Source organism: Elaeis guineensis, chromosome 4 (genome assembly GCF_000442705.2).
Source record: "Elaeis guineensis isolate ETL-2024a chromosome 4, EG11, whole genome shotgun sequence".
NCBI classification, from domain to species: Eukaryota; Viridiplantae; Streptophyta; class Magnoliopsida; order Arecales; family Arecaceae; genus Elaeis; species Elaeis guineensis.
Window position 1 is genome coordinate 23530227 of NC_025996.2, and position 23832 is coordinate 23554058.

Here is a 23832-nt window from a genome sequence, read left to right on the forward strand (position 1 = left end):
CAAAATTCTGAAAATTTTTGAGCCAAAAAAATGATCAAAAACCCATAATTTTATTTTTAATATGTTTTTATAGATTTTCAAATTTTAATGACATTAAGCCCCCTTCAGACTAATTTAAGGATCAAAACTTTTCGAATTTAGCTCAGGAACCACGTGCAAACCTGGACAGAAGTTATATCTAGCGTAGATAAATTTTAATTAATTAAGATCCCAGTTAAGATAGTGGAATAGAATTGCCCAGCTAGAATTGAAAGCACACCTACAGACATGTAATCTAACGGTTAATGCTGCTTCTTGCAAGATCATGGCCGATCCGAAGTAGGATTTCTAAATCCTCTACCAAATTACCCAAATGGCATTTCTAAGTTAAAATGAAAGCGTGGCATTTCTCAGCAGTCTAATAAAAGGTCAGTTGCAAAAATATCCATGACCACCATAGCTGATTGGTCGATATCCGTTGATGACACTAAAGACTGACCCATGGACTACCAAAACTCTGAGATACAACAAGTGACTTTCCACATGCCAACCTTTGAATTGTGGATCCCTGCCTCCATGGTGTGACTACCGAACCTCTACTTCTGTCTTCCACCGACAATCTTCAAACCAGACTCTCATCTTGCCAAAGACATCCATGGACATGATAATCACTAGATTTCTGTAATAGGTAACACAATATCTCAAAGAAAGAAAAACAAATCCTGCGCACCGTGATATATGCGAGAGGTGAAACGGTCCCCCTAAAACCTGCGGTTATGCATGCAATCCATACGAAACATCCACATGTCAGCATACTCTACATTGACAGCAAATTACATACAAAAGTACTCCAGTCACTAGATTTCCTAGATTCAAGCAAACGAATATACGATTAATTCTGATTAATAAAATATTTGGTATCACAAAATATGCCCAGCGATCACCAACAGCAACTTTCATATTAATTCTATCTAGCATATGCTTTCTTGAAACACCTACAGGCATCCAATTCCAATGTTAATGTCAAATTCAATTCAACATTAATTAAAAGTCAAAATTTCCAATGCTTCATCTTCCAGAAATTCCAGTAGTGTGAGAGGGAGCAGCCTCTGAGGATTATTGACGCTCCATCTTTCTTTTCTTTGATTGATCCTCTTCATTAACCTTGTTTTTCTTGGCTTCACGGCGCTCCCTCTTCAGTCCCTTTATGTCATTAGATAAAGGCATATTCCCAACCTAATCAACAGACAACATTCATCAGAGGATGACAAGGTGTTCGTGATGATAATGGATATCGTTGAACTAATTATTGAACACAGGACAGCTTGAATTTGAACCTGTTGGTCCGGAATGTAGATTTTCCCTATCTTTCCTTGCACAATGTCACTGCTCACATTTTTGATCTGCAGGAAAACAAAAGCATAAACCTTGAGGCATAATAAAAGTAGGATGATATCAGGTTAAGCCTGAAAACAATAAAGCCCGCTTCAGAATAGCAATAGCCCGCTAATTGGCGGAGGATTTTGCAGAGAAAAATATGCAAATATATAGCAGTCAATTTCTTGTAATCCCATAAGACAACCATTAGATCTTAGCCACAACATGCATGGTTGAAAAATACACGCATCATGGGTTGCCCTAAGCCTGGTATATTCCATATAAAAGGAAATTAGGATTGAAAAACCATTTTTATTACCCTCTTCTGAGGCTGATCAGAAGCAGTTTTCATTGCTTCTTTCTTTAAGCTGTCATTGGGAAGACGGTGACGCCGAACTACCAAGTCCATGGATGGCCCAACTTCTACCAATTCCATTCTAGGAATAGACGTGCCTGACCTTTTTAGACGGAGAGCACAATGTGCAAAGAAGACTGTAGTCGACGAGATGGCTGTGCATACAAATACGCGGTCTATACCAGCAAGGTTCAAATTTTCCACAACCTGCATGAGCCAAAGCCATGAATTTCTATAATTTGTTCCACAGAACCAAGTAAATGTGATATGTAGACATGATATTGAAAGACCAACCTCTCCTCTGAAAAGATCAAGCAATACTTCCTTTAGGTGTTTTAACTCTTCAACACTCTCAAAGCCTTCTCCTATAAAAGCAAAGAAAGGTTTTGACCCAATCTGTGGTGTTATTTTCTTGTCATACTCAAAAGACTCAATGGGTCTGAAGTTCTCGACTCCCACTTCAACTAGATCATAAACATGATGATCATACATACGTCCAAGAACTAGATTGTTGGGTCTTTTCTTTGAATGAGAACCAAACTGCAAAGCAAATTGCAGTAGTTATCTTTAGGAACAGGGAATAAAAGATGAAGTAATTAAGATAATGTATTTGAAATAGTTATTTTTGCACAATCACAAGATCAGATAGTTCTCAATTAGCTACCACAGGCATTCAAAAAGTTACATCCGATTTGCAACAATTTCTCTATGCCAGCTATTAATTAGGAGTATTCCTTCGATAAGACAATGAACTTCTTTTTGTGTGTGATTGTGTGCATGCATCTATGTAAGGGGTAGGGGTGGGTGGCCAATATGGAAGCCAGAATAAGAACATTCCTCCGCGCCTCAGTTGCTGAGATTTCAAATTAACATACCTATAAAATAAAAGGAAGAGTGAGACGGGCTTACACAAAAAGATGACATCACCTTACAGAAAATTGATGAAACGATGCTTACTAAAGAAAATACAGTACAGCAGCCACAAGTAGAAAGTTCTAGAATAAAGTAACAGTTGCTAATAGCATGTATCAAAGACCTTGAAATGCAACCAATGGCCATTAACAGGTATTTTGCTCTTTCTAGAAAATTTGCAATTCTTATGATATTATAATTAAGGGAAGTAGGATAATGGAAATGGATCACTCAGATGTATTTCAGTAGCACTCGCAAAATATACTAGACAATCTTGAGAATAGAGTTTTAAATGTTGAATTAAGTTGCACAACAGTTGTTGACAACCAGAATTACATAAGAACAGTATTATAAAAACCAAATGGAATACAGGCACTGTAGGATAAAAGGACAGCATTTGTAGATGAAAAGATATGTTAAAATGGCCTTTTGTACTTAGCTTACCACAAAGAGACTGCAGTCAGTTTTGAGGGAGAAAAACTCCAAAGATGTTTCCCCACCACTTTCAAAAGGTCTGATGTTCTCATTTTTCTTGGTGTACTTTACAGCACTATCCCGTTTCAAATGATAAATCTGAGTTAACACAGAGTTCAGTAAGTTGCTGGTCTTGGTACCATGAAGAATGAGTGTTTTCTTGCCATTCTCAACCTGCAGAGATGCACAAAATGACCCTCAACAATCAGATTCCCCTTAAAATTGCACCATGCTACCAAAGAAGACCGTGCAAGATGGAAGCATTCAAGAAGAACTTACGAGTTTAGGGGCACGCTTTTCAAGTGCCCGCTTAGCACGATGTGTCTTTGGAGTCTTTATTTTCAGCATTGTCAGCTGCAACCAAGAGGTCACCAATTTAATTACCTGAAAAGCATGTATGCATGCCGAACAACTTGAAAAAAAGAAGTCAGAAGATTAACAGAACTATATATTAGAGTACCTGTTTCGAAAAAGCCTAAGCGAAAGAGAAGTAAATTCCAATGACTTGTGTGAAGGCAAAGAGCGTTTTCTCTTTCAGAAGTGCAATCAAGAAAACTTCTTCTCTAGCTTGTCTATGAGTTCCTATAACAGCCGTGTGTGAGCTTCCAACCTGGAATTACAGAAATGAAAAAGAACAACCTAATTTTAATCCTAATTGAGCATATCCAGTGAAGCATATGCTGAAGCAGAGTGCAAAAGGCAAAACAAACATGGTTAAACATAGCATCCATGATTGCGTTTTGATTCAGCATCTCTTTAAAACTACATGCAAGCATCACATGACATGTACACAATTATTTGTATAAGTTAGAACACCTAATTCAGTGTTAATTTACTTAGAGCTTGTTGCACCTAGAGGATTGCATCAACATTCAATTTTCCCTTTAGAATAGAAGACAAGAAGATAAAATTGTGAGGAGAATGAATACTCCATGTAACTTAAGTTTCCCACACCATATGGGGTGTCCACATGACTAAATGGGATAGCCCCTGAGCTGTACAAACAAGTCAGAAGGTCCCTCCCTGCCAGTCACCCACGCTTTGACATTTTCTTGAGTCAAATATACAATGAACACAACCCAAAAACCCCAAACATGTTACAAACTTTTCTTGACATATCCGGTTTCGGTTTTGTTGCAAATAATTTTTGTTGATGTAGATGGGCAAAGTCCATTAATCTATTCCTCTAAATTACAAGAGAAACCTCAGAAAGACTTTTAATGTAAACATAATTTATCTGCGGAACTTGTCCACAAGTGCAGATAAGAATTTATGCATGAGTAACCAAACACTGGAGATTTTTAAGTGGAAGGACATTGCTATCTGATAAGTTAAATACTATTTGTTTCTTAAAAAATAAGTAAAACACTGATGTGCTTAAAATTCCTCCTGGCATTCCCAAACTCCTCTCCATCAACAAATTTCACCTTCAAATAAATGCCTATTTGACATTCTAACCCCAAAGTCTAGTCTTCATCCATTTTAGATTAGTGCCTATTTCACAACATAGAAAAGCCTCCAACTATACATCCAGTTCAACCAAACTAAAGTGTTGCACAGTGACGCAGCTGACAAACTTGAAAAGTCACAATGAGAAATCTTATTTAACTAACTCATTCTCCAACCTAGTAACCAGTAAAGAAATCTTATCCATATTAACTCTTTTGCATGAGATAAATTTCAACCAGTGAAGGATGAGCATAAACTACCCAACTCATGAAATAATACTTTATACAGAACCATTGATATCTTCAATAACCAGCATTATAACTATGGGCACTGAAATATTATAAAGCTTAAAGTCATTTATATGTCCCATTACCTTATGTATAATCGATGTAACACTAAACGAACAAACAGTTACAAGAAGAGAAATTGAAATATAGAGAAGATGTCATGAAAGACCACCTTATCATAGAAAGACATCCGAACATCAACCTTATTCACCTAACACCAAAGACTACTAGCCCAAAAAGCAATCTATGAACTCACAATCAGACCAATCTCCAAGTTCCCTCCCAGTGGTCAATTGAGAACAAAAAAGAAACCCAATCCCTAACAAAATTTCAGGACACCCCTTAAACCTATGAGCAAACAACATCTGTCAAATAGCCCAAGGACCCTAGGCAATTGACACTCTTATAGCAAATAATTTCTGAATCTAATTTCCGACTAATATATCAAATCATTTTGGAAGACTACAGAGATGCGTCAGCTAGAAAAAAAACCAAAGCAGATAACAAAAAATCATGACAGTGGCAGCACTATGAAATAAAAATTCTTATGTCGACAATAATGCAATAACACAGAAAACAGCTGATAACCTCAAACACAATTACAATAGCTATAAAAACCGAACTGCAGACCAACGTAGCCAAGGGTCCTGGTCACCGGTTCATTGGACCAACAGCCAGGTTAACCGGTTAGAAAAAATTATATATATATATATATATATATATTATATATATATATATATATATATATATAATATCATAATTATTGATAAATTATCTACTTCAAATACTAAAGAGGCCACTCAAAAGTTATCTCGAGAGATTCGAATAACAAATCTATCAAATCTTAATCACGAATAAAATGAACAAGTATTTAATGTCTCTATTTAGATAATAGACCAATCTCAAATTTTCTAGGAAGGCATTATGACTAAAGCAGTGTTGCCCCCCACCGTTCCACTTGTTCACGTGAAGAGAAAATGATTGTTACTCTGCTATCACTGGATAGACCCCGGGGGATGAAATACCGGGAAGGAGGGCGTCGAGAGAGACACCGCTACCACCTTCGGTTGCCGACCGCCGGAGAGAGATGAAGCTCAGTGTGGGATCTTAGGGTTTTCGGCGGAGAAGAAAGAGGGATCAGAGGAAGGAGAGGGGTTTTCGATTTGATCTCGGATTTTTTTTTCTTTAGTATGATTAAATATTTGTCAACCCCAAAACCACCTCAGACGTTTATCCAAAATCCAACATGAAAAGATTCTTTAAAAAAAAAAAAAATCCATTCAAGCACGTCGATTGTAACTCCGAAGAAATTCAAATTCGTTAAAACGGGGCGCCTAGAAAGAGACTCACTTTGAGGTCTCGGCGTTCGCCGCCGTTCTCCGTCGTTGGAGCGTCTCGCGGGCCCCTGTTCCACTGCCTTCGCCGCCGAGAGTGGAGAGTGCAGAGCGGAAGGGAGCCCCCCTTTCTTGCCCTAGGTCGAGGGAGAGCGGAGGGTTTACGTTAGGGTTTTCCTTTTTCTTGTTTTTATATTTTATTAAGTTTAGGTTCAGCTGAGTGGGTCTAGTCGAGCTTGGGCTCGACAAAATTGGACATTGATCACGTGAACGCCGCTACTTGGGCTCGGCCGGCCATTGGATTGTCCTCACACGCCATTCGATGGCCTAGATTAATATATCATCAAAGAAGAAACCCTAGAACCCTGACATCAGCCATCTGCTCTTAAATCGATTTAGGATGTCACCCGCGCTTCGCAGCGGATGAGGCGCGGCCGACGGAGCCGCGGGGGCGGGGGCGGGGCGCGGTGGCCGGCAGAGCCGTGAGGGGAGGGGGAGGCACGGCCGACGGAGTCGCGGGGCGGGGCGGGGGCGGCGACCGGCAGAGACGCGACGGAGGGGGGAGGTGGGGGGCGGGGGAGCCACGGCCGGCGGAGCCACGGGGGGGAGGGGGCGGTTTTTTTTTTTTCCCCTGTGGACTGCACGGTCTCCGCCGGCCGTGCCTGCCCCTGCCCCCCACGCGGTCCATGGCAAAAAAAAAAAAACAGCCACCCCGTTGGCTCTGCCGGCAGCCGTGCCCCGCCCCCGCATCTCCGCCGGCCGCGCCTCACCGTCGAAAATTGGAGGGGTTAGGGGAACTGACCGCAGCTGCCCTGGTCCTTGACGGCGGTGACGGCGCCCTTGTCCCTCCAGTCGATGGACTCTGGCAGCTCCTCGCCGACGTTGTAGCGGTAGCGGTCGCTCCCAAAGCGGGCCCTACGGCGTTGGCCGGCGGGGCGGGTGCCGAGGTAGACGGCGCGGTACTCTTCGTTGGTTATGTCGGCGAAGCGGTTGAGGCCGAGGCGGAAGGAGTGGTGGCCGGAGTCGGCGGCGGCGTTGTGGGCGTCGATGAAACGGACGTTGTCCTTGAAGATCTCGAACCTCCGCTCTTTCTCCTCGAGCGCGTTGTACGTCCGCCCGTGCTTCGCGAGCCACCCCTCGTAGAGGAGCCGCATCTGCTCTTCGCTCCACTCCAGCCCCCTCACTCCGTGGGCTTCGTTGTACGGCCGCGGCGGCCGCGGCCAGGCAAAAGAGGAGGAGCGGGGCGCCGATGGATCGAAGAGGAAGGCCGGGAGGAAGGCGACGGCGGAGACCGGCAGGAGGTGGCAGTGATGAGAGCGGTGCGGGGAGGAGATTAGCATCCTTGAGGGATCGGGTTTGGCGTCCGCGAGGGTTTGGGGAGCTTCGAGAAGACTCGGGAGAGGTCTGAAGCCAAGAAGGAAGAGAAGAAAAAGAGCTGACACGTGGCGACACATCAGTGCATGGCAGGTGGCATGCGGGGGAGAGCACGGGGACCTGCAATCGCTGCGCTTGCTCTCCCTCTCCCTCTCCCCACTATTTCTCTGGTCCCGGTTGCTAACTTGCCATCCCAAAGACAAAATCTCGGTTTCTCCTTTGCTCTCCACTATCTTTTATTTTTGCCCCATTTCTTTGATCTGTTTATATGGCAGATAGTTTTGTGGGGGGCCTAAATGATGAGCACTTATTGGAAAGGAGGCATCCAATCCATAGATTGGGTGTGATGATGCTCACTTTCACTTGAATAGGAAGATCTGATAGGCTCCCCTCCGTTAATCACCCCGTTACAACTATGTTATTTTTCTCTTTCCACCGTTTTTTTTTTTTTTTTTCATTTCGTATCGTATTTTTATTTCATCGACTTTCACCAACAGGATATGTATCGGTTTTATTTGCAATAACAGCGGTGTGGATGATGAGAACATGAAAAAAAATTACAGTTATCCCTGTCTGATAAGTTTACATGGATGCTGACAATATTCAATCTGACACGTCTCTGCTGTTAATTTTTACTAATGTTTTTATGTTAACTGTAAAACGTGCTTTGACGTTTTTTTTTTGTATGTTTGGAAATTTCTTTTCAGTATTGGTGCATGGTATATTGTTTTTTTTTTTTTTTAGTTTGTGATGCCAATGATGACAAGTTTAATGGCTGAACGTAGGTTGTTGCACTCGCTTCGTGTTGAAAATTGCAAGAACTAGGACGGTCTGAGGCACAGATATTCCAAATAAAATACAATGATATGTTTTAAAGAAATTTCGTGATCTGGAGTTTTATAAAGAGAGGGGCAGGGAGAAGAGAGAAACATTGAGCAGTTAAGACTTCTTCAGGGAATTTTGACTGTGATCAATTAACCGATGTTTCTCTTTTATTCATATATGCTTAATTTACAAATTGTCCACTTGGAGTTCCATTATTAGAGCAGTTATATTTAAGTGTGTGATTGTTGATACCAACACCAACTATCTCAAACATTGATCTATGTTTGAGTATACTTGAGCATCCTGGAGTTATTTTTCTTGGATTGGGATCAAATAATCTTACCATATGACCTACATTGAGTACAGTCATGAAGTTGGTTCTTGCCTTTGTAGGGGTTGTCTTTTTTGCTTTTGTTAAATGGTCTGCATTCTTTGTTGAGGCTGTTCTGCTTTTGAAACCAAAGAAAGTGTCAGAATGAAAATAAAGAGGGATTTGATCTGTGCACTTGTTGAAAACTTCTGCTGTTGAAGAGTTTTGTTAGAATTGACCAAGAATATAAGATGATAAAAACCTGCAAAGGATTTTACGTTGTAGATTATATTTTCTTGTGTCTTACTGTTAACTGCTTTTCCCTAGGTTGGTGGCTTTGAACCTGTTTAGAAAAATAAGTTTAAGAACCACCTCTTGGGAACAAATTTTCTTCCTAGAATCTAGCTATCATGACCAAGCCAGCTACTAATTTTTATTGTGAAGTCTGATGTGTAACTGTGTCTCTTTCTCTCTCTTGATTGCAAATCTTACCTTCTTTGACCAATTGAGATTGCAATTCTCTCTCTCCCCATCATGGAACTTACTTCATACTTCACTCTGGATGATGAAGATTCCTTGCTGATGCTTATTTGTTGGAATTGGAGAAGAACCTTGGCCATCCAAGATATTGAGGAAGCTTGCTTCTTGGAGAAAATGTTGCAAGCAAGCGGTTGAAACTGAATGGGTCAGCCTCGTCCATGAATGCCCGCTGCATGTCTTATCTCCACAAGGAATTTTTTTTCGTCTTTCCAACCTTCTGATAATGGTCGAATCTAGCTGTGAAAATTTCTTTCATCTATTCATGTTGAATAAAGTGAAATGCATGTACTGTGGTATGAAACTTAATTGAAGATATTGGAAGAGGGACAGATCAGATTAGTGCATCTTCAAAAGAGAAAAAAGGAAAAGACGAGAAACAAGAGAGTAAAATCTCCCAAAAATTAACATGCTTGAGTTTCTGTGGTCTATCTATGATGTTTTCAAGACCCAACAAAGAGAGTAGGAAATTCACTTCTATGTTGCAGCTGAGATAATGGCAGCATCAGAAGCCACTGTCAAATGAGTTTATGTTGTGGATACTTATCTGTAACATAGTTTGATTGGATTTAAACAATGTGGTCTTGTGCTTGGCCTTGCTAAAGGAGCCATATGATATTGTAGTCCGGTATGAAGGTGCACCATGAGTGGATAGTTTCGTTGGTGTTCTGCATGCATTGAAGCAGAGGCTTATGAGCTCATGCCCATGGTTGGGCTAGTCTGAAGCAAGATTGATGTGTAGCACACAAGTTATGAATGGCATTTGAACCTAGGGCGTGCTGTCGAGTCTGCACTCGACCTTATGGGCTCATACCTGTTGTTGCTGCAAACGGGATGACGCTTAAACCTACGGCTGAAATGGAACATAGCCAAAAAGTATAGCCATGACCATCAAATCTTATGCTAACCATTCAGACGTAGTGTCATCTACTAGCTATCCCTTGCTGCAAGCATTTTCAAATGTATTCCCTCCCAATGTGCATTGGACTTCATTCACAATTGGTATAAATTAGCCAATATTTTAAGGAGCCCTTTAGAGGATTTTACAAAGGATTCTGACATATTCTACAGTACTCTAGGTTTTAATTGACATCAGGACTACAAAAACGTAGAATGTCCAAAGTTGTTCACCAAGCTGTGCATGTTTTTGTCAGAATTGTAGATTCCCATCCTCCATTATGAAAACATTTGGTCGTTGCTGGTCATGAATGTGGCGATATTCTTGCTTGGTGGATGGTTCCTGAAGTCAAAGCAGCAGTAGAATTTGAGAAAACATGTAACCTAGCAACAGAATAAAAGCCATCACATTGCTCTCGATCGCTCTCGATCAGAGGTGGATTATTAACAAGGATACCTTGAGCTCCCGACAATAGCATGAAGCGGATGAATCTCATTTCCCGGCCAAAATAATTTTCCATAACCTTTTCCCATATCCGAAAATTGGCTATTTCTTGATGCTTCTCCCTCGATCAAATGTACACTTCACTATGGTACATGAGATGATAACTTGCCAACTATTTATTTTTCGAATCCTGGTCCGTCTAATTAAGAATTCTCTGAACAAGATCCATCTACCAACAATAATCAAGTGTTTCAGCAAATACCAGCTCATCGTGTCTGGTGAAATTAAAAATATATATACATAACTTAAAGTACATATTCAGGAGCCAAATTCCATTTCCAAGTTTTCACTCCCAGGGCAATGACACAAAAGACAGAGTAACCAACCACCTAACATCAGCACATCACCCCCATGTTCACTAAGATCCTAATCCTATGCTCCTCTGGAGCCATCATATTCCCTCTAGGGGAACAAAAAGAAGGCTGAATCATAAAAACTGGTCTTTTCCCTAGCCTAATTCTTAAAACCTAAGACTCATCACAGCATTTGCCTCACTTGATTGTGATATAACGATTTGTTCCATGCTTAGCCCAGTGCTCCTTAAGGTCCACCGGCTGTGACAGATCATGGCCCTCTGCTGCGAGTCGGCTGAGGAGCTTTCTGAATGCACCACCACTCATCTTGCGCCCTCCCACACGAGCATGCCTCTTGTTTGGCATCACCGGCAGCGGGTACATGGACAGCGTGGTGGTGCAGCAAGCCGACTGCCACCCTCCACTCCCCCACTTGTAACACTGCTGGTATTTTCCTGTGCATGAGCAGACAGGTGTGGACATCGTTGCTTCGTCAAAGGTGACCTGGTTCAGACCCAGATCCTGACCCTTCCACTCCTGATGCTTTGTCAGAGCTACCTGCTTGTTGAGATCATCCCCACCTCTGACCTCATTCCTCCACTCACTGGCCGGCTTTGCAATAGTGACCTGCCTGTTCAAGTCTTCACCTCCACCTTTTCTGCTCTTCCTCGGGGACTTTGAAGACTTCTTGGATGGAGAATTTTGGACTTTGTTCTCCTTCCTTGGCCGTTTAGCCTTTCTGCCCTTCGCAACACCCTCTGAAGCTGTTGAGATTGGAAATGCCTCAGTTATATGCATCTCTCTTGTGTGGTTGTAGGGAGCATCTGATAGTTGTGGTGGTGAGAGGTGAATATGCTGAAGGTGTTGCTGCTGGTGGTGATGAATGTGTTTTGTCCCACGAGCTGTGCACCCGGGAGGGCATGCAGATGCACCATTACCATTCAAGCCATTCTCACGAGCATACTGAAGAGCTGCAATAGCATTGTCTCGTTCCATGATGGCATTATTCCGCTCCGAAATTGCAGCATCACGTTGGAGGATCGCCATGTCTCGTTCAGCCAAAGCAGCTTTCTTCTCGGCAAGAGCTATATTGCGTTCTTGAATAGCATTGTCACGCTCAGCCATGATGGTCATGATCTTTATAGTATGGTTCTCCTTTAGCTGATGTTGAGGCATCATCCACTATTGTATCATGCAACACAGAATGATCAGAAGTGCAATCTAACCAGTAAAACAGGGGTGGGGTATACTAGTACAGTGCCATTACAGCAAATCGTATTGGAAGTGGAAAAGTTTAGGTACCCAACATGTAGGAGAATGATCTGCATGTTAGGTTTAGTTTTTATGAATCAAGTGATGCTGGCAAAAGATTCAAAGCTCAAAACTGCAGCAACTCACACTCATGCTTGCTTGGCCATTAAAAATGAAAAGAGCTGGGCACATCTTTACATTAAAATTCAAAAAACTATAAAGAATTATGGAAAACACTTCTGAAATTCATTTCCCAAATAAGTTGAGAGTTGTAAGAAAACAAGAAAATGGTTCAGAAAACACACCATTCTTGCACTCAAGAATACTTGTATCATTTATATAGCTGGAATTTTAGGTTTCATTTAGTAACACCCTTCAATAAGTTAGAGCAGTCATGAATTTCATGAAAACAAAAGTCCAGTAATTACACAAGAAGTAGACAGAAAATATCACATACATCAGAAGATGCAAAGTCATGATCAAGCAAAAATGATTAAAGGTTCTTGGACTTCTATTTGTCAAAATTTCCTTCAGGCAAGAAAAGGGGCATAAATAAAGGTTCTATTATGCAGGTACTAACTTGCATCGAAAATCCATAGAGATCATTGGAGAAAATTGAGATACTTGACACAGGTGCATAAGGCAAAAGCAAGCTTGAAAAGTGTAAGATCAGATTAAATTGTTTGGGAGAATAGGAAGACTTAACAAAAACTGAAATCAAGAAGGATTTGAAGAAGAATACTGGATGTAGAACATAGACTTGTTAAGGAAAAAATAGCAAGATATGCACCATTAAGTTGACCATACCTGAATGGGATGAGGCAGGCTGGTTACAGACTTAACAACTGAGGTTATGAATAGATAAGGGAATAGGAAAAGAGAAGTTTGTGCTACGAGAACTTTAAGGCATGGGCATTGGTATACTTTTTGGCCTTCATTTCAAGCTATAATCATAGTTATACTGAATGACAGAAGTACTAGAGCAAATAGTACAGGGGAAAAAAGGTAATGCTGAAACATCACTTTGATATGGTCTGTTAAAAAGCAAAGGTGAATAGATATTTCTGTGTATATTTTCTTCATTACCTGTGTGTGCACTTGTTTATATTGATCTGTCTTGTGCCTCCCGTTCTCCCTCTGCCCACTGTCATCCATATCCGCATTCACTTGTAGTGATAAATATATAAAGCTTCTGACGCCTCTTGCAGGTTCTAGGTATTGTTCATTCAGCAACAAACTGCAAATTAGATAGTTGACAGACTATCTTTATGAGAGAGAGAGAGCGCGCGCACACACACAGAGAACCATTGGAGTTATAACTGAAGAATGCTTTCGAGGAACACTTATTAGCAAATGGAAGAAAGACTTTCTGTGAAAAATAACTTGTGGGCCTAGTTCAAGAGTTCACCATTTCAGGGAGAAATCAAAGCCATCTTCCCTTGAAAAGCAGATAAAAGTCTGACACATAAAAAGTTCTTGAGCAAAATTATAAACTCAAAATTGACAAATCAATAAACCAAGATAAACCACACAATAGTATTAATATATATATATTTTTTATTGTCATTTTTCCTTAAGGAGATTGAAAGTCAAATACATCATCTGAGAGGGAATAGAAGGGCAGCTTTGGTCAGATAAAGTCTTACTCATGTTTAGTGACCCATGGGCTCCTAATTGAAAACATATATTTATGTATTATGGATAGGATAATCTCTTTTCATCCATGTGAGAAATGAGATTGCGAGAGATTCAGTAGGAAAGAATTTTATGCAACTAAGAATCTAAAAAGTACAGTCATGCTAGGTTTCTTATCTCACCCAAATGAGGTTTTTAGACAAGTATGGCAACATGCATGCTCCTGACCATATATACTGCAAACAGATACGAGAACTCTGTACATAATTCTGCATGATGTTAATCATTGGATGTTTTCCACTTGACTTCATCCTAGCCACTTTCACTTGTCTAGAAGGTGAGGATCCACTAATTTCTACCCCAGACTGTTTGAAATTGAGTTGAAATAGAACATGTGAAGTTAATGTCACGAGTGCACTTGGTCATTTACAGGTGCTTTATGTCTAGAAGTACTAAGTTTGTTTTGTTCTTCACAAAAAATGCCTAAAGACCAAAGAATGATAGCATTGACTAAGATCAATTCATGCGAATGAGAGAGGTGAAATGATCACTGCATAGATTTGGAACAGTCTAAGTCTGTGATAGATGGTATAAGGCCAATGCACAAGCCATGTTGTGGGTAAGTCATGTCACTCACGTTGATATTGAAAGAGGCAATTGTTGCAATAGTAAATGAGAAGATGATCAACTCTGAACAGGTCAGAAAGACCAAGTTTGATATGGAAAGAGATGACGCTATGAGAAATAGGCTGCGCATGAGAACTGTAAGGAGGTTAGAAGCAACTCTGGCAAACGACAAGCTATGACTCGCAACTTAAAGGAGATAATGGAGATCAAACAAGGTGCATTCATGGGCACAATTAGAGGAATCACCAAGATACCGATTGCAATGATAGAGGAATTGGACTCATACTGAAGGACCATGGATGCTCAAGAATTACAAAGAGATCTGTTCCCAGGTTGTTGATTCAGAAGACCTTCAGATTAGGCCATTGGAGAGAATCTAGCCAAGATATTATCATGGAAACAAGCTAAAAAAAGTTGAGAAGGACATTGCAAATTAGCTTTGTAGAGAAACTGACAGACTATAGAGGGGGGAATCACATATGGCGCATTAAAATGTGGGTGATAGAAACCTTATGGGAGATGGCAAGCTTATAAAACCTTTGAACGGATATTTCCAGAAGTTGCTATAAATGAGAACTCTACCAAAGAAATAGGTTTAGCATGAAGGGAGGAGAGATTTTTTTTCTTCTTTTGGAGGTGGAGCTGCAGTTGGGAGGAAACCTTATGGCGCATTAAAATGTGGGTGATAGAAATCTTATGGGAGATGGCAAGCTTATAAAAACTTTGAACGGATATTTCCAGAGGTTGCTATAAATGAGAACTCTACCAAAGAAATAGGTTTAGCATGAAGGGAGGAGAGATTTTTTTTCTTCTTTTGGAGATGGGGCTGCAGTTGGGAGGAATACATATATAGCACCCATTCAACTAAACTACAAAATGTAAGAAATATTTAGAAATAGCATTAAAGGAAATCAAGTCATGTTCATGTTGAACAAGAAAATGGATAAGAAGTTCTAGAAGTTCTTTGATTTTCCATATTGAATCTCTCAAGCCTTCACCTTTTTTGGATAAATAGATGTCCGTATAGCTCAATAGCGAAATCTTCTGTTTGAGCCTTCCACTTCCCTAGGAGCCTGATTTGGCTTTTGTACCTTGACACTTGCAAGCTCTGTATAGTTAACCACTCTTTTTACTGGCATTTGCTTAACCAAAGAATTTAATTCTTTAACATTTCAACTTACACAAATATTTGTCATCTTGTGGAGTCGTGTCCGGTGTTAGAAAAGAAAGACCAATAAATGGATTACAAACTAAAGGAAACACTACCAAACACAATATAAAAATATGATGTCATAATAATTAACGTTGCCTTATAAAAATGGATAAAAGGTGCCCCCACTTCAGAAATATTTGGAAGCAACACTTCCTGCCATGCCCCCAATTCACACTACTTTGTCATTAACTGATATCCGTTTGAAACAGCTTTAGCAAAGGATTAGGGCTCAAACTTGTACAGAAGGCACAAAATGAATAGATAACAAACAAAAGCCAAAAGAAGGAATTCAAAGGAGGAAGCTAGAGAGGAGGCACAAAATGAATAGATAATGAACAAAAGCTAGAAGAAATAATTCAAAGAAGGAGGAAGAGGAGGAGATAACAAAGACAAGATAACAAACAAAACCTAAAAGAATGAATTCAAAGGAGGAAGAGGAGGAGGCACAAAATGAACAGATTACGAACAAAAGATAGAAGAATGAATTCAAATGAGGAGGGGGTGAGGTGGATTAAATGTTAGTTCAACTTTAGTTCAATGATATGATTTAACGTACCCACATCAATTTTTGAACTGAAACTTTTCATTTCAATGTTGACTTCAAACAATGCATCTTTATTGCATGAAAACTAACCTATTTATGGTAACTTATCTAAAATGGAGGCCATATCAGGATAGGCTTAAGATGTTTCACCTTCTGCTTCCAATGATGATGCAGTCACCACAAATGTAAGATCTTAACCTAATTACTGTATCTAGGTCAAGTTTTTGCCCTCCTATATTCTCACTATACTTTTCCTTCTCTCCTCCTCTTCCTCTATCTAATTAATGACATTTTTATCCATTTTTATAAAATTTATTTAATTCTAAATACTTTGTAAATAGCAACCAGCACCCAAAGTAGTCGCAAGTAATAATGTCGGATGAATAAGGATTCACAAATCCAGTGTCAAATAGTTTTGATAAAGCTTGAAGAACCTGGTCATAAACTTAAATACAAATTGCATATGTGCTATTTAGCACCTAGGATGTGGCCACATTTTCAAACCCTCTTCATATATCACATCATTATCCAGGAAGATTATGCACCATAATGATATCTTAGCATCATTCATCATTATTTCACATTTGCTTTGATCTTAAAAGAGCAGGCTTTTTCCATTTTTTGCTTTTTCTTTTTTTTAATCTAGCATAGTGAATGCTGAACATTAGCAATTCTCATGCACATTTTGCAAAGTTTTGGATGTTATAATTTTGGGCATTCAAAGGATGTCCATTTCCTTGTCCCGAGCAATTGTGAATATTTTAGAGAAAAAGAAAAGGTCTAACCTAAAAATGATTTCCTTGAATGTTAGTACTGCATTGTTCGATGTCACTATATGTGATGTGACAAGAAAGCCCTTAATTATTGCAGCTAGTGGGCAAGTTAGTCACTTGTCAGGATCATGCCAATATATATATATATATATATATATATATGATGCCTATTTTTATTAAAAAATTATCAAATTTGAATAAGCATTGGGCCAATATGTGCCAAATGGTGAACCTGGGCTGATAGTATGTGTCAGTCAGCATGGCCTCGTGCTAGCATGGAACAGCAATATATGCCTATCTTGTCCATCCCTTGCTATCAGAGACATGACTCTTACTTGGACATCATAGCATATAGCTTTCTCTAAACAAGCTTAGATAGAAATTATGACTTAATTATATTTAATGCTCAACTTGGTGTGCATTTGTAGAGAATAGAAGTGGATATTAGATCATTCTGAAGACTCACTAGCAAACAGATTCATTGCATTGATTGCTGGATTCTCCCTCGCATTAGGTTTATGTATAAAATTACAAATATACCAAATTAATATCATATGTTAAATCGTCATTATCCATAAATTGCTACTTTAGTGGGAGGTAATGGTTTATTTAGTCATTTCGAGCCAAATCCCACTGACTGAAAGACAACCTTGAAAGTTAACTTAGATATCGGAAAGCAAGTTAAGAACAATCTCTTTGGTGAACCTATAGAGGTATATACCTTACAACCATATCCACTATAAAAAAAAAATGAAATTTGAAATTAAAATCTTAAAATAAATATTTTGTTTTCTTTTTTCTAATACTGCTTCTTTCTTTGTTTTTCTGTTTTTCTACACTGCTTTCTTTCTTTGTTTCTGACCCCATTTAGGGAAAGCCATCACATAGATAAGATTCTGGATGATAGTCAGATATCGACTTGACTGTAGAGAAATGAAATTATTTAAATTTATGGAACAGAGGCAAAAAGGTGTCTGAAACTATGGGAAACGAACAATGTCAAAACATTAATAAATTAACTATTGGAAAATTAGAGTGAGATTGTCACATAAACCCTCTCCAAGGTTGAATGGGATATTGCAAACAGGATATAACTCCAAGGTTAGCTATTTCAAGGAAGAAATTCTGCATTTAGCATTGAAAATGAATAACATAAGTTCCTAAATGTACTACATGGAATGATTTGCACCGGGTATGGGACCCACTTTAAAAACTCTTTGGAATCTAAATCCATCACCCATAATATGGGTGCCTCCTCATTTTAATCTTTTGCGAGCACCCTTCCCCATTCACACACTTGAAGCTACTCCGAGGCCTAAGCGCACGTAAAATGCTAGTGGTTATCACCATGGGATTAAAATTTAAAACAAGACCAAAGAAAAATGGACAATAGGATCTAAAGCAGTCCTAGTAGGTTAAAAAAATGTTAGAATATTCTTAAGTCTTCCCACACAAAGTTACAGTGTAACAAGTTACGGAACAGATTGAAATGAAGAAAACTTATAGACAGTGCCAATGCAAGGTTTCTAATGCAGACACATCAATATCACCGAAATGAGTTGAAAGTTTAATGGTTCATGTGGTAACTTCAGGATACACATAGGCAAACTTGCAATAAATTATTTAGCTCAAATTTTAAAGACAGTTTCCATCTACACTTATCACCTTTTCATGCTTTACGTCCCGGAGCTAACAAAGAAGAAAATGATGAATGTTAACCAGCCATTCAATTATAACGCCCTATCTCCAATGGTAGACCTAGAAATCCGATTTCTGAGCATCACAATCGTGAGAAAAGCCAACACTTTGCACACCTAATACTTTATTACACGATATTCACTTAAATCAACCCAATATGCGCTAGATCGACAAGTTGTCAATTAAACTCTTTGCGTTGGATAAGTCAGCCCTAGTTCACTGACCTCTCCAATGAGCTATAGTCAATTCACCTGCACTCCTATACAAGTACCAAGAACAATAGTCTGGTCCATCTCCAAGCAAATCCTTTACCTCCCACATAGCTTTATTACTGTAAAGTGCCATCATTCCCAAAATCCCTAAAGATACATAAATCTCTGCTACAAAAAGAAAAGGCCCATGCATTAATCAACCACCAACAACGTCTATTTAATCCAAACGATGACCACATGAGAACCAATAAATCAGATCCAAACAGCAGATAACATGGAAACCAACAACCCGGGATTCAACTCGAGTTTCATCTGGTCCAGAAAGACGCATAAAAGCTCGACTTTTTACAACAATTAACGATACATTAAGTCATCAGAAAGCTAAACAAAAGACATGCACAAAATCCAGCAAAGAACTCATAAGCTTCGATACCAATAGATAGCTAGGGAAAAGAAGAGGGCTAACCCCCAGGCCAAAGGGGATAGATTAGAAAGAACTCTTACCTCCGACAGAAGAGAGGGGAGGGTGTAGGTAATCCAGAGAAAAAGAAAAGAAAATACCCCAAATTTCTTTTCTTCCTCCCCTCCTCGTCGTCCTCTTCTTGGGATTAATACCTTGGGGAAATTGCTACCTTCCTTCTTCTTCTCTACTGTTGCTTTCTTTTGTTTGCTTCTCTTCTCTGTTCCCAGTCTCCTGACTCCTGGGGTCCGCTTACACCCAGCCCTCAGATGATTTGGATTAACCCAGGAAGAGGGGTTTGAAGGCCCGGAGATACCACTCCCTTGGTCCCCCAACTCCCCAACTCATTTTATTTTTTTATCCGAGATGAGGGAGGAGGGAAGGGGGTTGACGAGAAGAGGGAAAGGGTTTCAAGGCTTTCCTCTTGGGTTTACTCTGGATGACTCGGTTCATCCAACCCTTGTGTTCCCTTGGGACCAGTTTGGATACGGGCCTAGATTTTAGGGCACGGGAAATCTAGTGAGATATTATGGTGGGAGTGACAAGGAAGAGGGGGGAGTTAATTGGTTAAGCACTCATGCCCTTGGGTTAGGGGTAAAAAGAGAGGAACCTGGCCAAGTGTGAACGGTCAAACAATTTTGTTTAGGTCAAAAGAGGAATAAATATCTGAAACATGCTTTCCTATTTCTTAAAATCCTTCAAAATTATACATTCTTTAACTCCTTTATTCCATAACTCCTTTATTCCAGTGCAAAATTTTTTTAAAAAACAAAATTATGCTTGATGAAACAAAATTGATTGCATGGATTTTGTTCAAGTTTTTTTAGCTTATTTTCAAATCAAGCATGCTTTAATGGCTTTCTGGAGTTAAACTTGTGGGTGGCCTTGAGCCATGGATGGCATGATCCAATTGTTTAAAACGATGATATCTGGAATAAATCTCTATCAACCAGCCAAAATAATATTTTTAATTTAAAAAAAAAAATGCAAAAACCATCATTTACAGTGTACAATTTTTTTTTGTTTTTTTTCCCTACACACATTAACTAAGCTTCACGGTTCAACCCTTACTTGACCGGGCTCTTATGGGATTGAACACATCCCTCAATCAAAGTCTCAATCATGGGCATATTTTCCGCTAGTTTACATGTTGCAATCAGAATGGTTCCAGAGACTAAAGGAGCAATAGGAAATTATATGAGTGGTTTACCTGATTAACGTAATATTCCTTGTCTCCATCCTTCCTCTTTGTTTTTGACAGAACCTGTTGTCCCACTTTATGCTACCGTATGTTCTTTCCATCTTTATTTATTTATTAAACATAGCCACTTGCAATCCGAATCCTACTAACTGTAATGGTTGATAATTCTCATTAGTCATTATCAAGCAAGCAATCACGATTAATTTTGCTTGAGGTCACATATTTGTTATAACCATTATACGCTCACCATTAACAAGTCTTGTGATTAGCATTTTTTTGATGAGAATCACATGAATATCTAAATACTTCCAATTTTATCATGAAATAATGTTAAAAAAAGATTTGCATTTACTAAATTTAGGGTATGTATGGTATTACTTCTGTCCCCTATTTTTGTTTACAAATTATTGAAGTTCTACATGGGGATTAATGTTGAAGATAACATTTCCAGAAAACTTCAATATATCTTTGCTGCCAAAAGATCAAAAGACTCTAAAAATATTTTTTTTTTAAAAAAATCAAAATGGTTTCATCGCATAGATTGCTTGGTCTAAGTTCATTTTGATGGTCGTCTTGAAACCTTACGGCAAATATGGTAATCAAAACATTCATTTTGTTTCTCCATAGATGTATACTATTTAGATGTGAAAGTGAGGAAGGCACAGAAAATTTGGAATGTCTCCAATAATCTTGATTAAGAATGTTTCTTTAGGATGGCAATAAATCAAATATGGACCGGATCGATCAATATCCATACCTATCTCATAATTAAAAATTTTATACTCAAGCATGCTCCATACCCATTTTGAGTCGGATCATATCGGATCAAATAGATATGCGAATCAGATTAGGTAGATAAAATGGATCGAATTAGATTGAGTACATATAAATATTACAAAATAATTATAATTTTAAAAGAGAGATATAGATTAAGGTTACATCTGATCGAATTTGGGATAGAGTATATCATTATCTATATTTCATCCAAAATTACTCCAAATACAGAATCCATAATCATCCCAATTTTTAATCGAATCTGGCTAAAATTGCCACCCCTATCCACAGCTATCACATCCTACGTATGCTAGATATAATTATCTAGATATAATACTACATACAAGGAGAAGTCGTAGTGCTTGAATTATGATTTATGATTGTGATATTGCTGGGAGGTCAAGAAACTACAATCTTTATATTTTAGCATTCCATAATTAACTATTAGAATGGCATATACGAATTTATGACAATAATACGACTGCCTTATAACTTTATAGTGAACTAGTTCTATTTGTATTTGAATGATCTTGTTTTGAGTGCATTTCTTTTTAACTAATGCGGGTGTGAATAATGCAGTCTCCTTTACTTAATGATTTTATGGACCTTCTTACAAAATTTGAGTATATGCCCATTTTGCACAGGAGCCGATCGATGAACTTATTTGCTATTCCGAGAGTCTTTTCTTCTTCCAAAGCAGGTCTAACAATAGCCTGAATCTTATCCCTATTCATTATTGGTTCTCAGCTAATGAGATTCTAGTTTTATTTTATTTTCTTGATCTACGAATAATGGCACTTGGATATTTTTTTTCTTTAATGGAAGAAAATTATGAATAGTTGATTCTACATTACCAGAACAAATAATATCAGCATGTTGAGACAAGTGAGAATGTTAGAAAATACTGATCAGAACTTCTGAATGATACCATTTTAAAAGGTCATAGCGTATATCCAGTGGCTATTATTTTTCGAAGCTAGGCACAATACAGTGCAGGATTAACTAAAGAATTAGTATTATTATAGAATTGCTATGTAATTGGTCCTTTATGGATGGTCTAAGTTTCTAATGCCATAAAGTACACAACAAGTAAAAGATGATATGATATTCGAAAATCATTCAACATGACGCAAACACTAATATCAAAACATGTATTTTTCTATCTTATGGATTGTGATATAATCTTTTCGCTAATGTAACTTGTATGTCTCGATAATTTGCTTTTTTTAATACTTTTGTTCTTGGTAAATCCCCAAACATTTTGGTTCTACGAGAAAAAATAAATATTATGCCATAATGAGTTGTTGATTTTCATTGTGAATTGTTTAATATCATATATTTTAGATACGTGAAAAAAAATAATAACCAACCATATTCCACGTGATATATGTAGAGCTGTCAAGACCGACCAGCTCACTTTGACCCGCCTCTAAATGAGGTTGGGTGGGTTGGCCCGTTTAACTAGCGGGTTGGAAAAACTCTAACCTGACTCGATCCACCATGGATTGCGAGTTAAACGAGCCAATTTGTCAAAATTTTTCAAAAAAATAGAAAAAAATCCGCAAACCTGTGCGGGGGTGGGGGGATATGAGCGCGGCGGTCGTGGGGGGCATCATGGGGAAAGGGCATGGAGGGTGGGGTGGGGTGCAGGCACCGAGGTAGGGTGCGTGCGGCCGTAGAGGAAGTCACGGTCCACAGAGAGAACGAGGTGTGGGCATCGAGCCGGAGGAGTTCGTCGGAGAGCAGGGGGAGGGGGGAGCACGGGGGGATGGGAGTACAGTGCCAGGGAGGAGGAGCTCGCTAGGGAATGGAGGAGGCGGGGGGGTCGGGATACAAGCACGGAGGAGCTTGCAGGGACCAAGATGCAGCCTGTGGAGAGTGGGGGGAGGAGGGGGAGCCGGGGCCCGCGATGCGGGCACCGAGGAGTGCGGAGGAGCTCGTCGGTGCTGTAACAAAAAAAAAAAAGGAGAAAAGACTCACCTCTCTCAGTCTCTCCTCGGATTTGATTTCAGAACAGAAGAAATATCATTCCTTTTGTCCGAACAACGCCTTCTCTGCTCAAACATTAGACACCAAAAACAAATCAATCCCTAATCAGAACCACTAACATCGGAGAAGGGAAAAAGAAGAAGAAGAAAGGGAGCAGATGATGCATCGAAAACTTTTGCATCGATTCGTAGATAATCGAGACTAAGGTGTTTGATCTGGTACCTAGGAGGTTCCAAGAGTTATACTTGTAGAGATCGACCTCGGTGATGATCAGAATGCGAAGGCACTGGCAAGCAATCTTGCGGTAGAGATAATGGACAACGAGCTCCTTGTCAGTGGGGTGGAATCGAAAATCCAACAACAAGTTGAGCTTAACTTCAAGATCTCTTCTCCTCCCCATCATTCCCATCATTCTCTTTTGCTCTTCTTCTTGGCCCATGTCGCCATTACCGCTGTGGATGATGATATATAAATAAAGATGGTGATGGTTATCCGTTTGAATCTGACTTTCTTTAGCTTGTGAAACTCGATAAGTCGATAGCGTATG

The 23832-nt window shown here is 39.3% G+C and overlaps 2 protein-coding genes and 2 non-coding genes across 10 annotated transcripts; 2 read left to right on the forward strand and 2 right to left on the reverse strand.

Annotated features, from left to right (window-relative positions):
* Positions 1-850: 850 nt before the first annotated feature.
* LOC105043350 (ribosome production factor 2 homolog) lies at positions 851-6453 on the reverse strand. 4 transcript variants are annotated; one of them, XM_010920863.4, is made up of 8 exons: positions 6184-6453; positions 3558-3679; positions 3377-3451; positions 3068-3271; positions 2006-2251; positions 1676-1918; positions 1317-1382; positions 851-1215 (listed from the first exon to the last, which is right to left on the reverse strand). In XM_010920863.4, the coding sequence occupies exons 3-8, from the start codon at positions 3443-3445 to the stop codon at positions 1096-1098; spliced, it is 948 nt and encodes a 315-aa protein (XP_010919165.2). In that variant the 5' UTR covers positions 3446-3451; positions 3558-3679; positions 6184-6453; the 3' UTR covers positions 851-1095. The 4 variants fall into 4 exon arrangements, with proteins under 4 accessions (XP_010919165.2, XP_073111968.1, XP_010919164.2 ...); XM_073255867.1 differs by having other exon boundaries at positions 3377-3481; XM_010920862.4 differs by having other exon boundaries at positions 3558-3707.
* A 1615-nt stretch (positions 6454-8068) lies between these two features.
* LOC114914165 (small nucleolar RNA R38) lies at positions 8069-8160 on the forward strand. The gene has a single exon (XR_003800785.1). It is a non-coding gene; the product is annotated as a small nucleolar RNA R38 (small nucleolar RNA).
* A 133-nt stretch (positions 8161-8293) lies between these two features.
* On the forward strand, positions 8294-8379 carry LOC114914170 (small nucleolar RNA snoR20a). The gene has a single exon (XR_003800790.2). It is a non-coding gene; the product is annotated as a small nucleolar RNA snoR20a (small nucleolar RNA).
* A 2425-nt stretch (positions 8380-10804) lies between these two features.
* On the reverse strand, positions 10805-19776 carry LOC105043348 (barley B recombinant-like protein D). Of its 4 annotated transcripts, XM_073255865.1 has the most exons (4): positions 19366-19659; positions 13568-13617; positions 13246-13396; positions 10805-12090 (listed from the first exon to the last, which is right to left on the reverse strand). In XM_073255865.1, the coding sequence occupies exons 3-4, from the start codon at positions 13312-13314 to the stop codon at positions 11107-11109; spliced, it is 1053 nt and encodes a 350-aa protein (XP_073111966.1). In that variant the 5' UTR covers positions 13315-13396; positions 13568-13617; positions 19366-19659; the 3' UTR covers positions 10805-11106. The 4 variants fall into 4 exon arrangements, with proteins under 4 accessions (XP_073111966.1, XP_010919163.1, XP_010919161.1 ...); XM_010920861.3 differs by lacking the exon at positions 13568-13617 and having other exon boundaries at positions 13246-13370; positions 19366-19773; XM_010920859.3 differs by lacking the exon at positions 13568-13617 and having other exon boundaries at positions 19366-19773.
* Positions 19777-23832: the final 4056 nt, after the last annotated feature.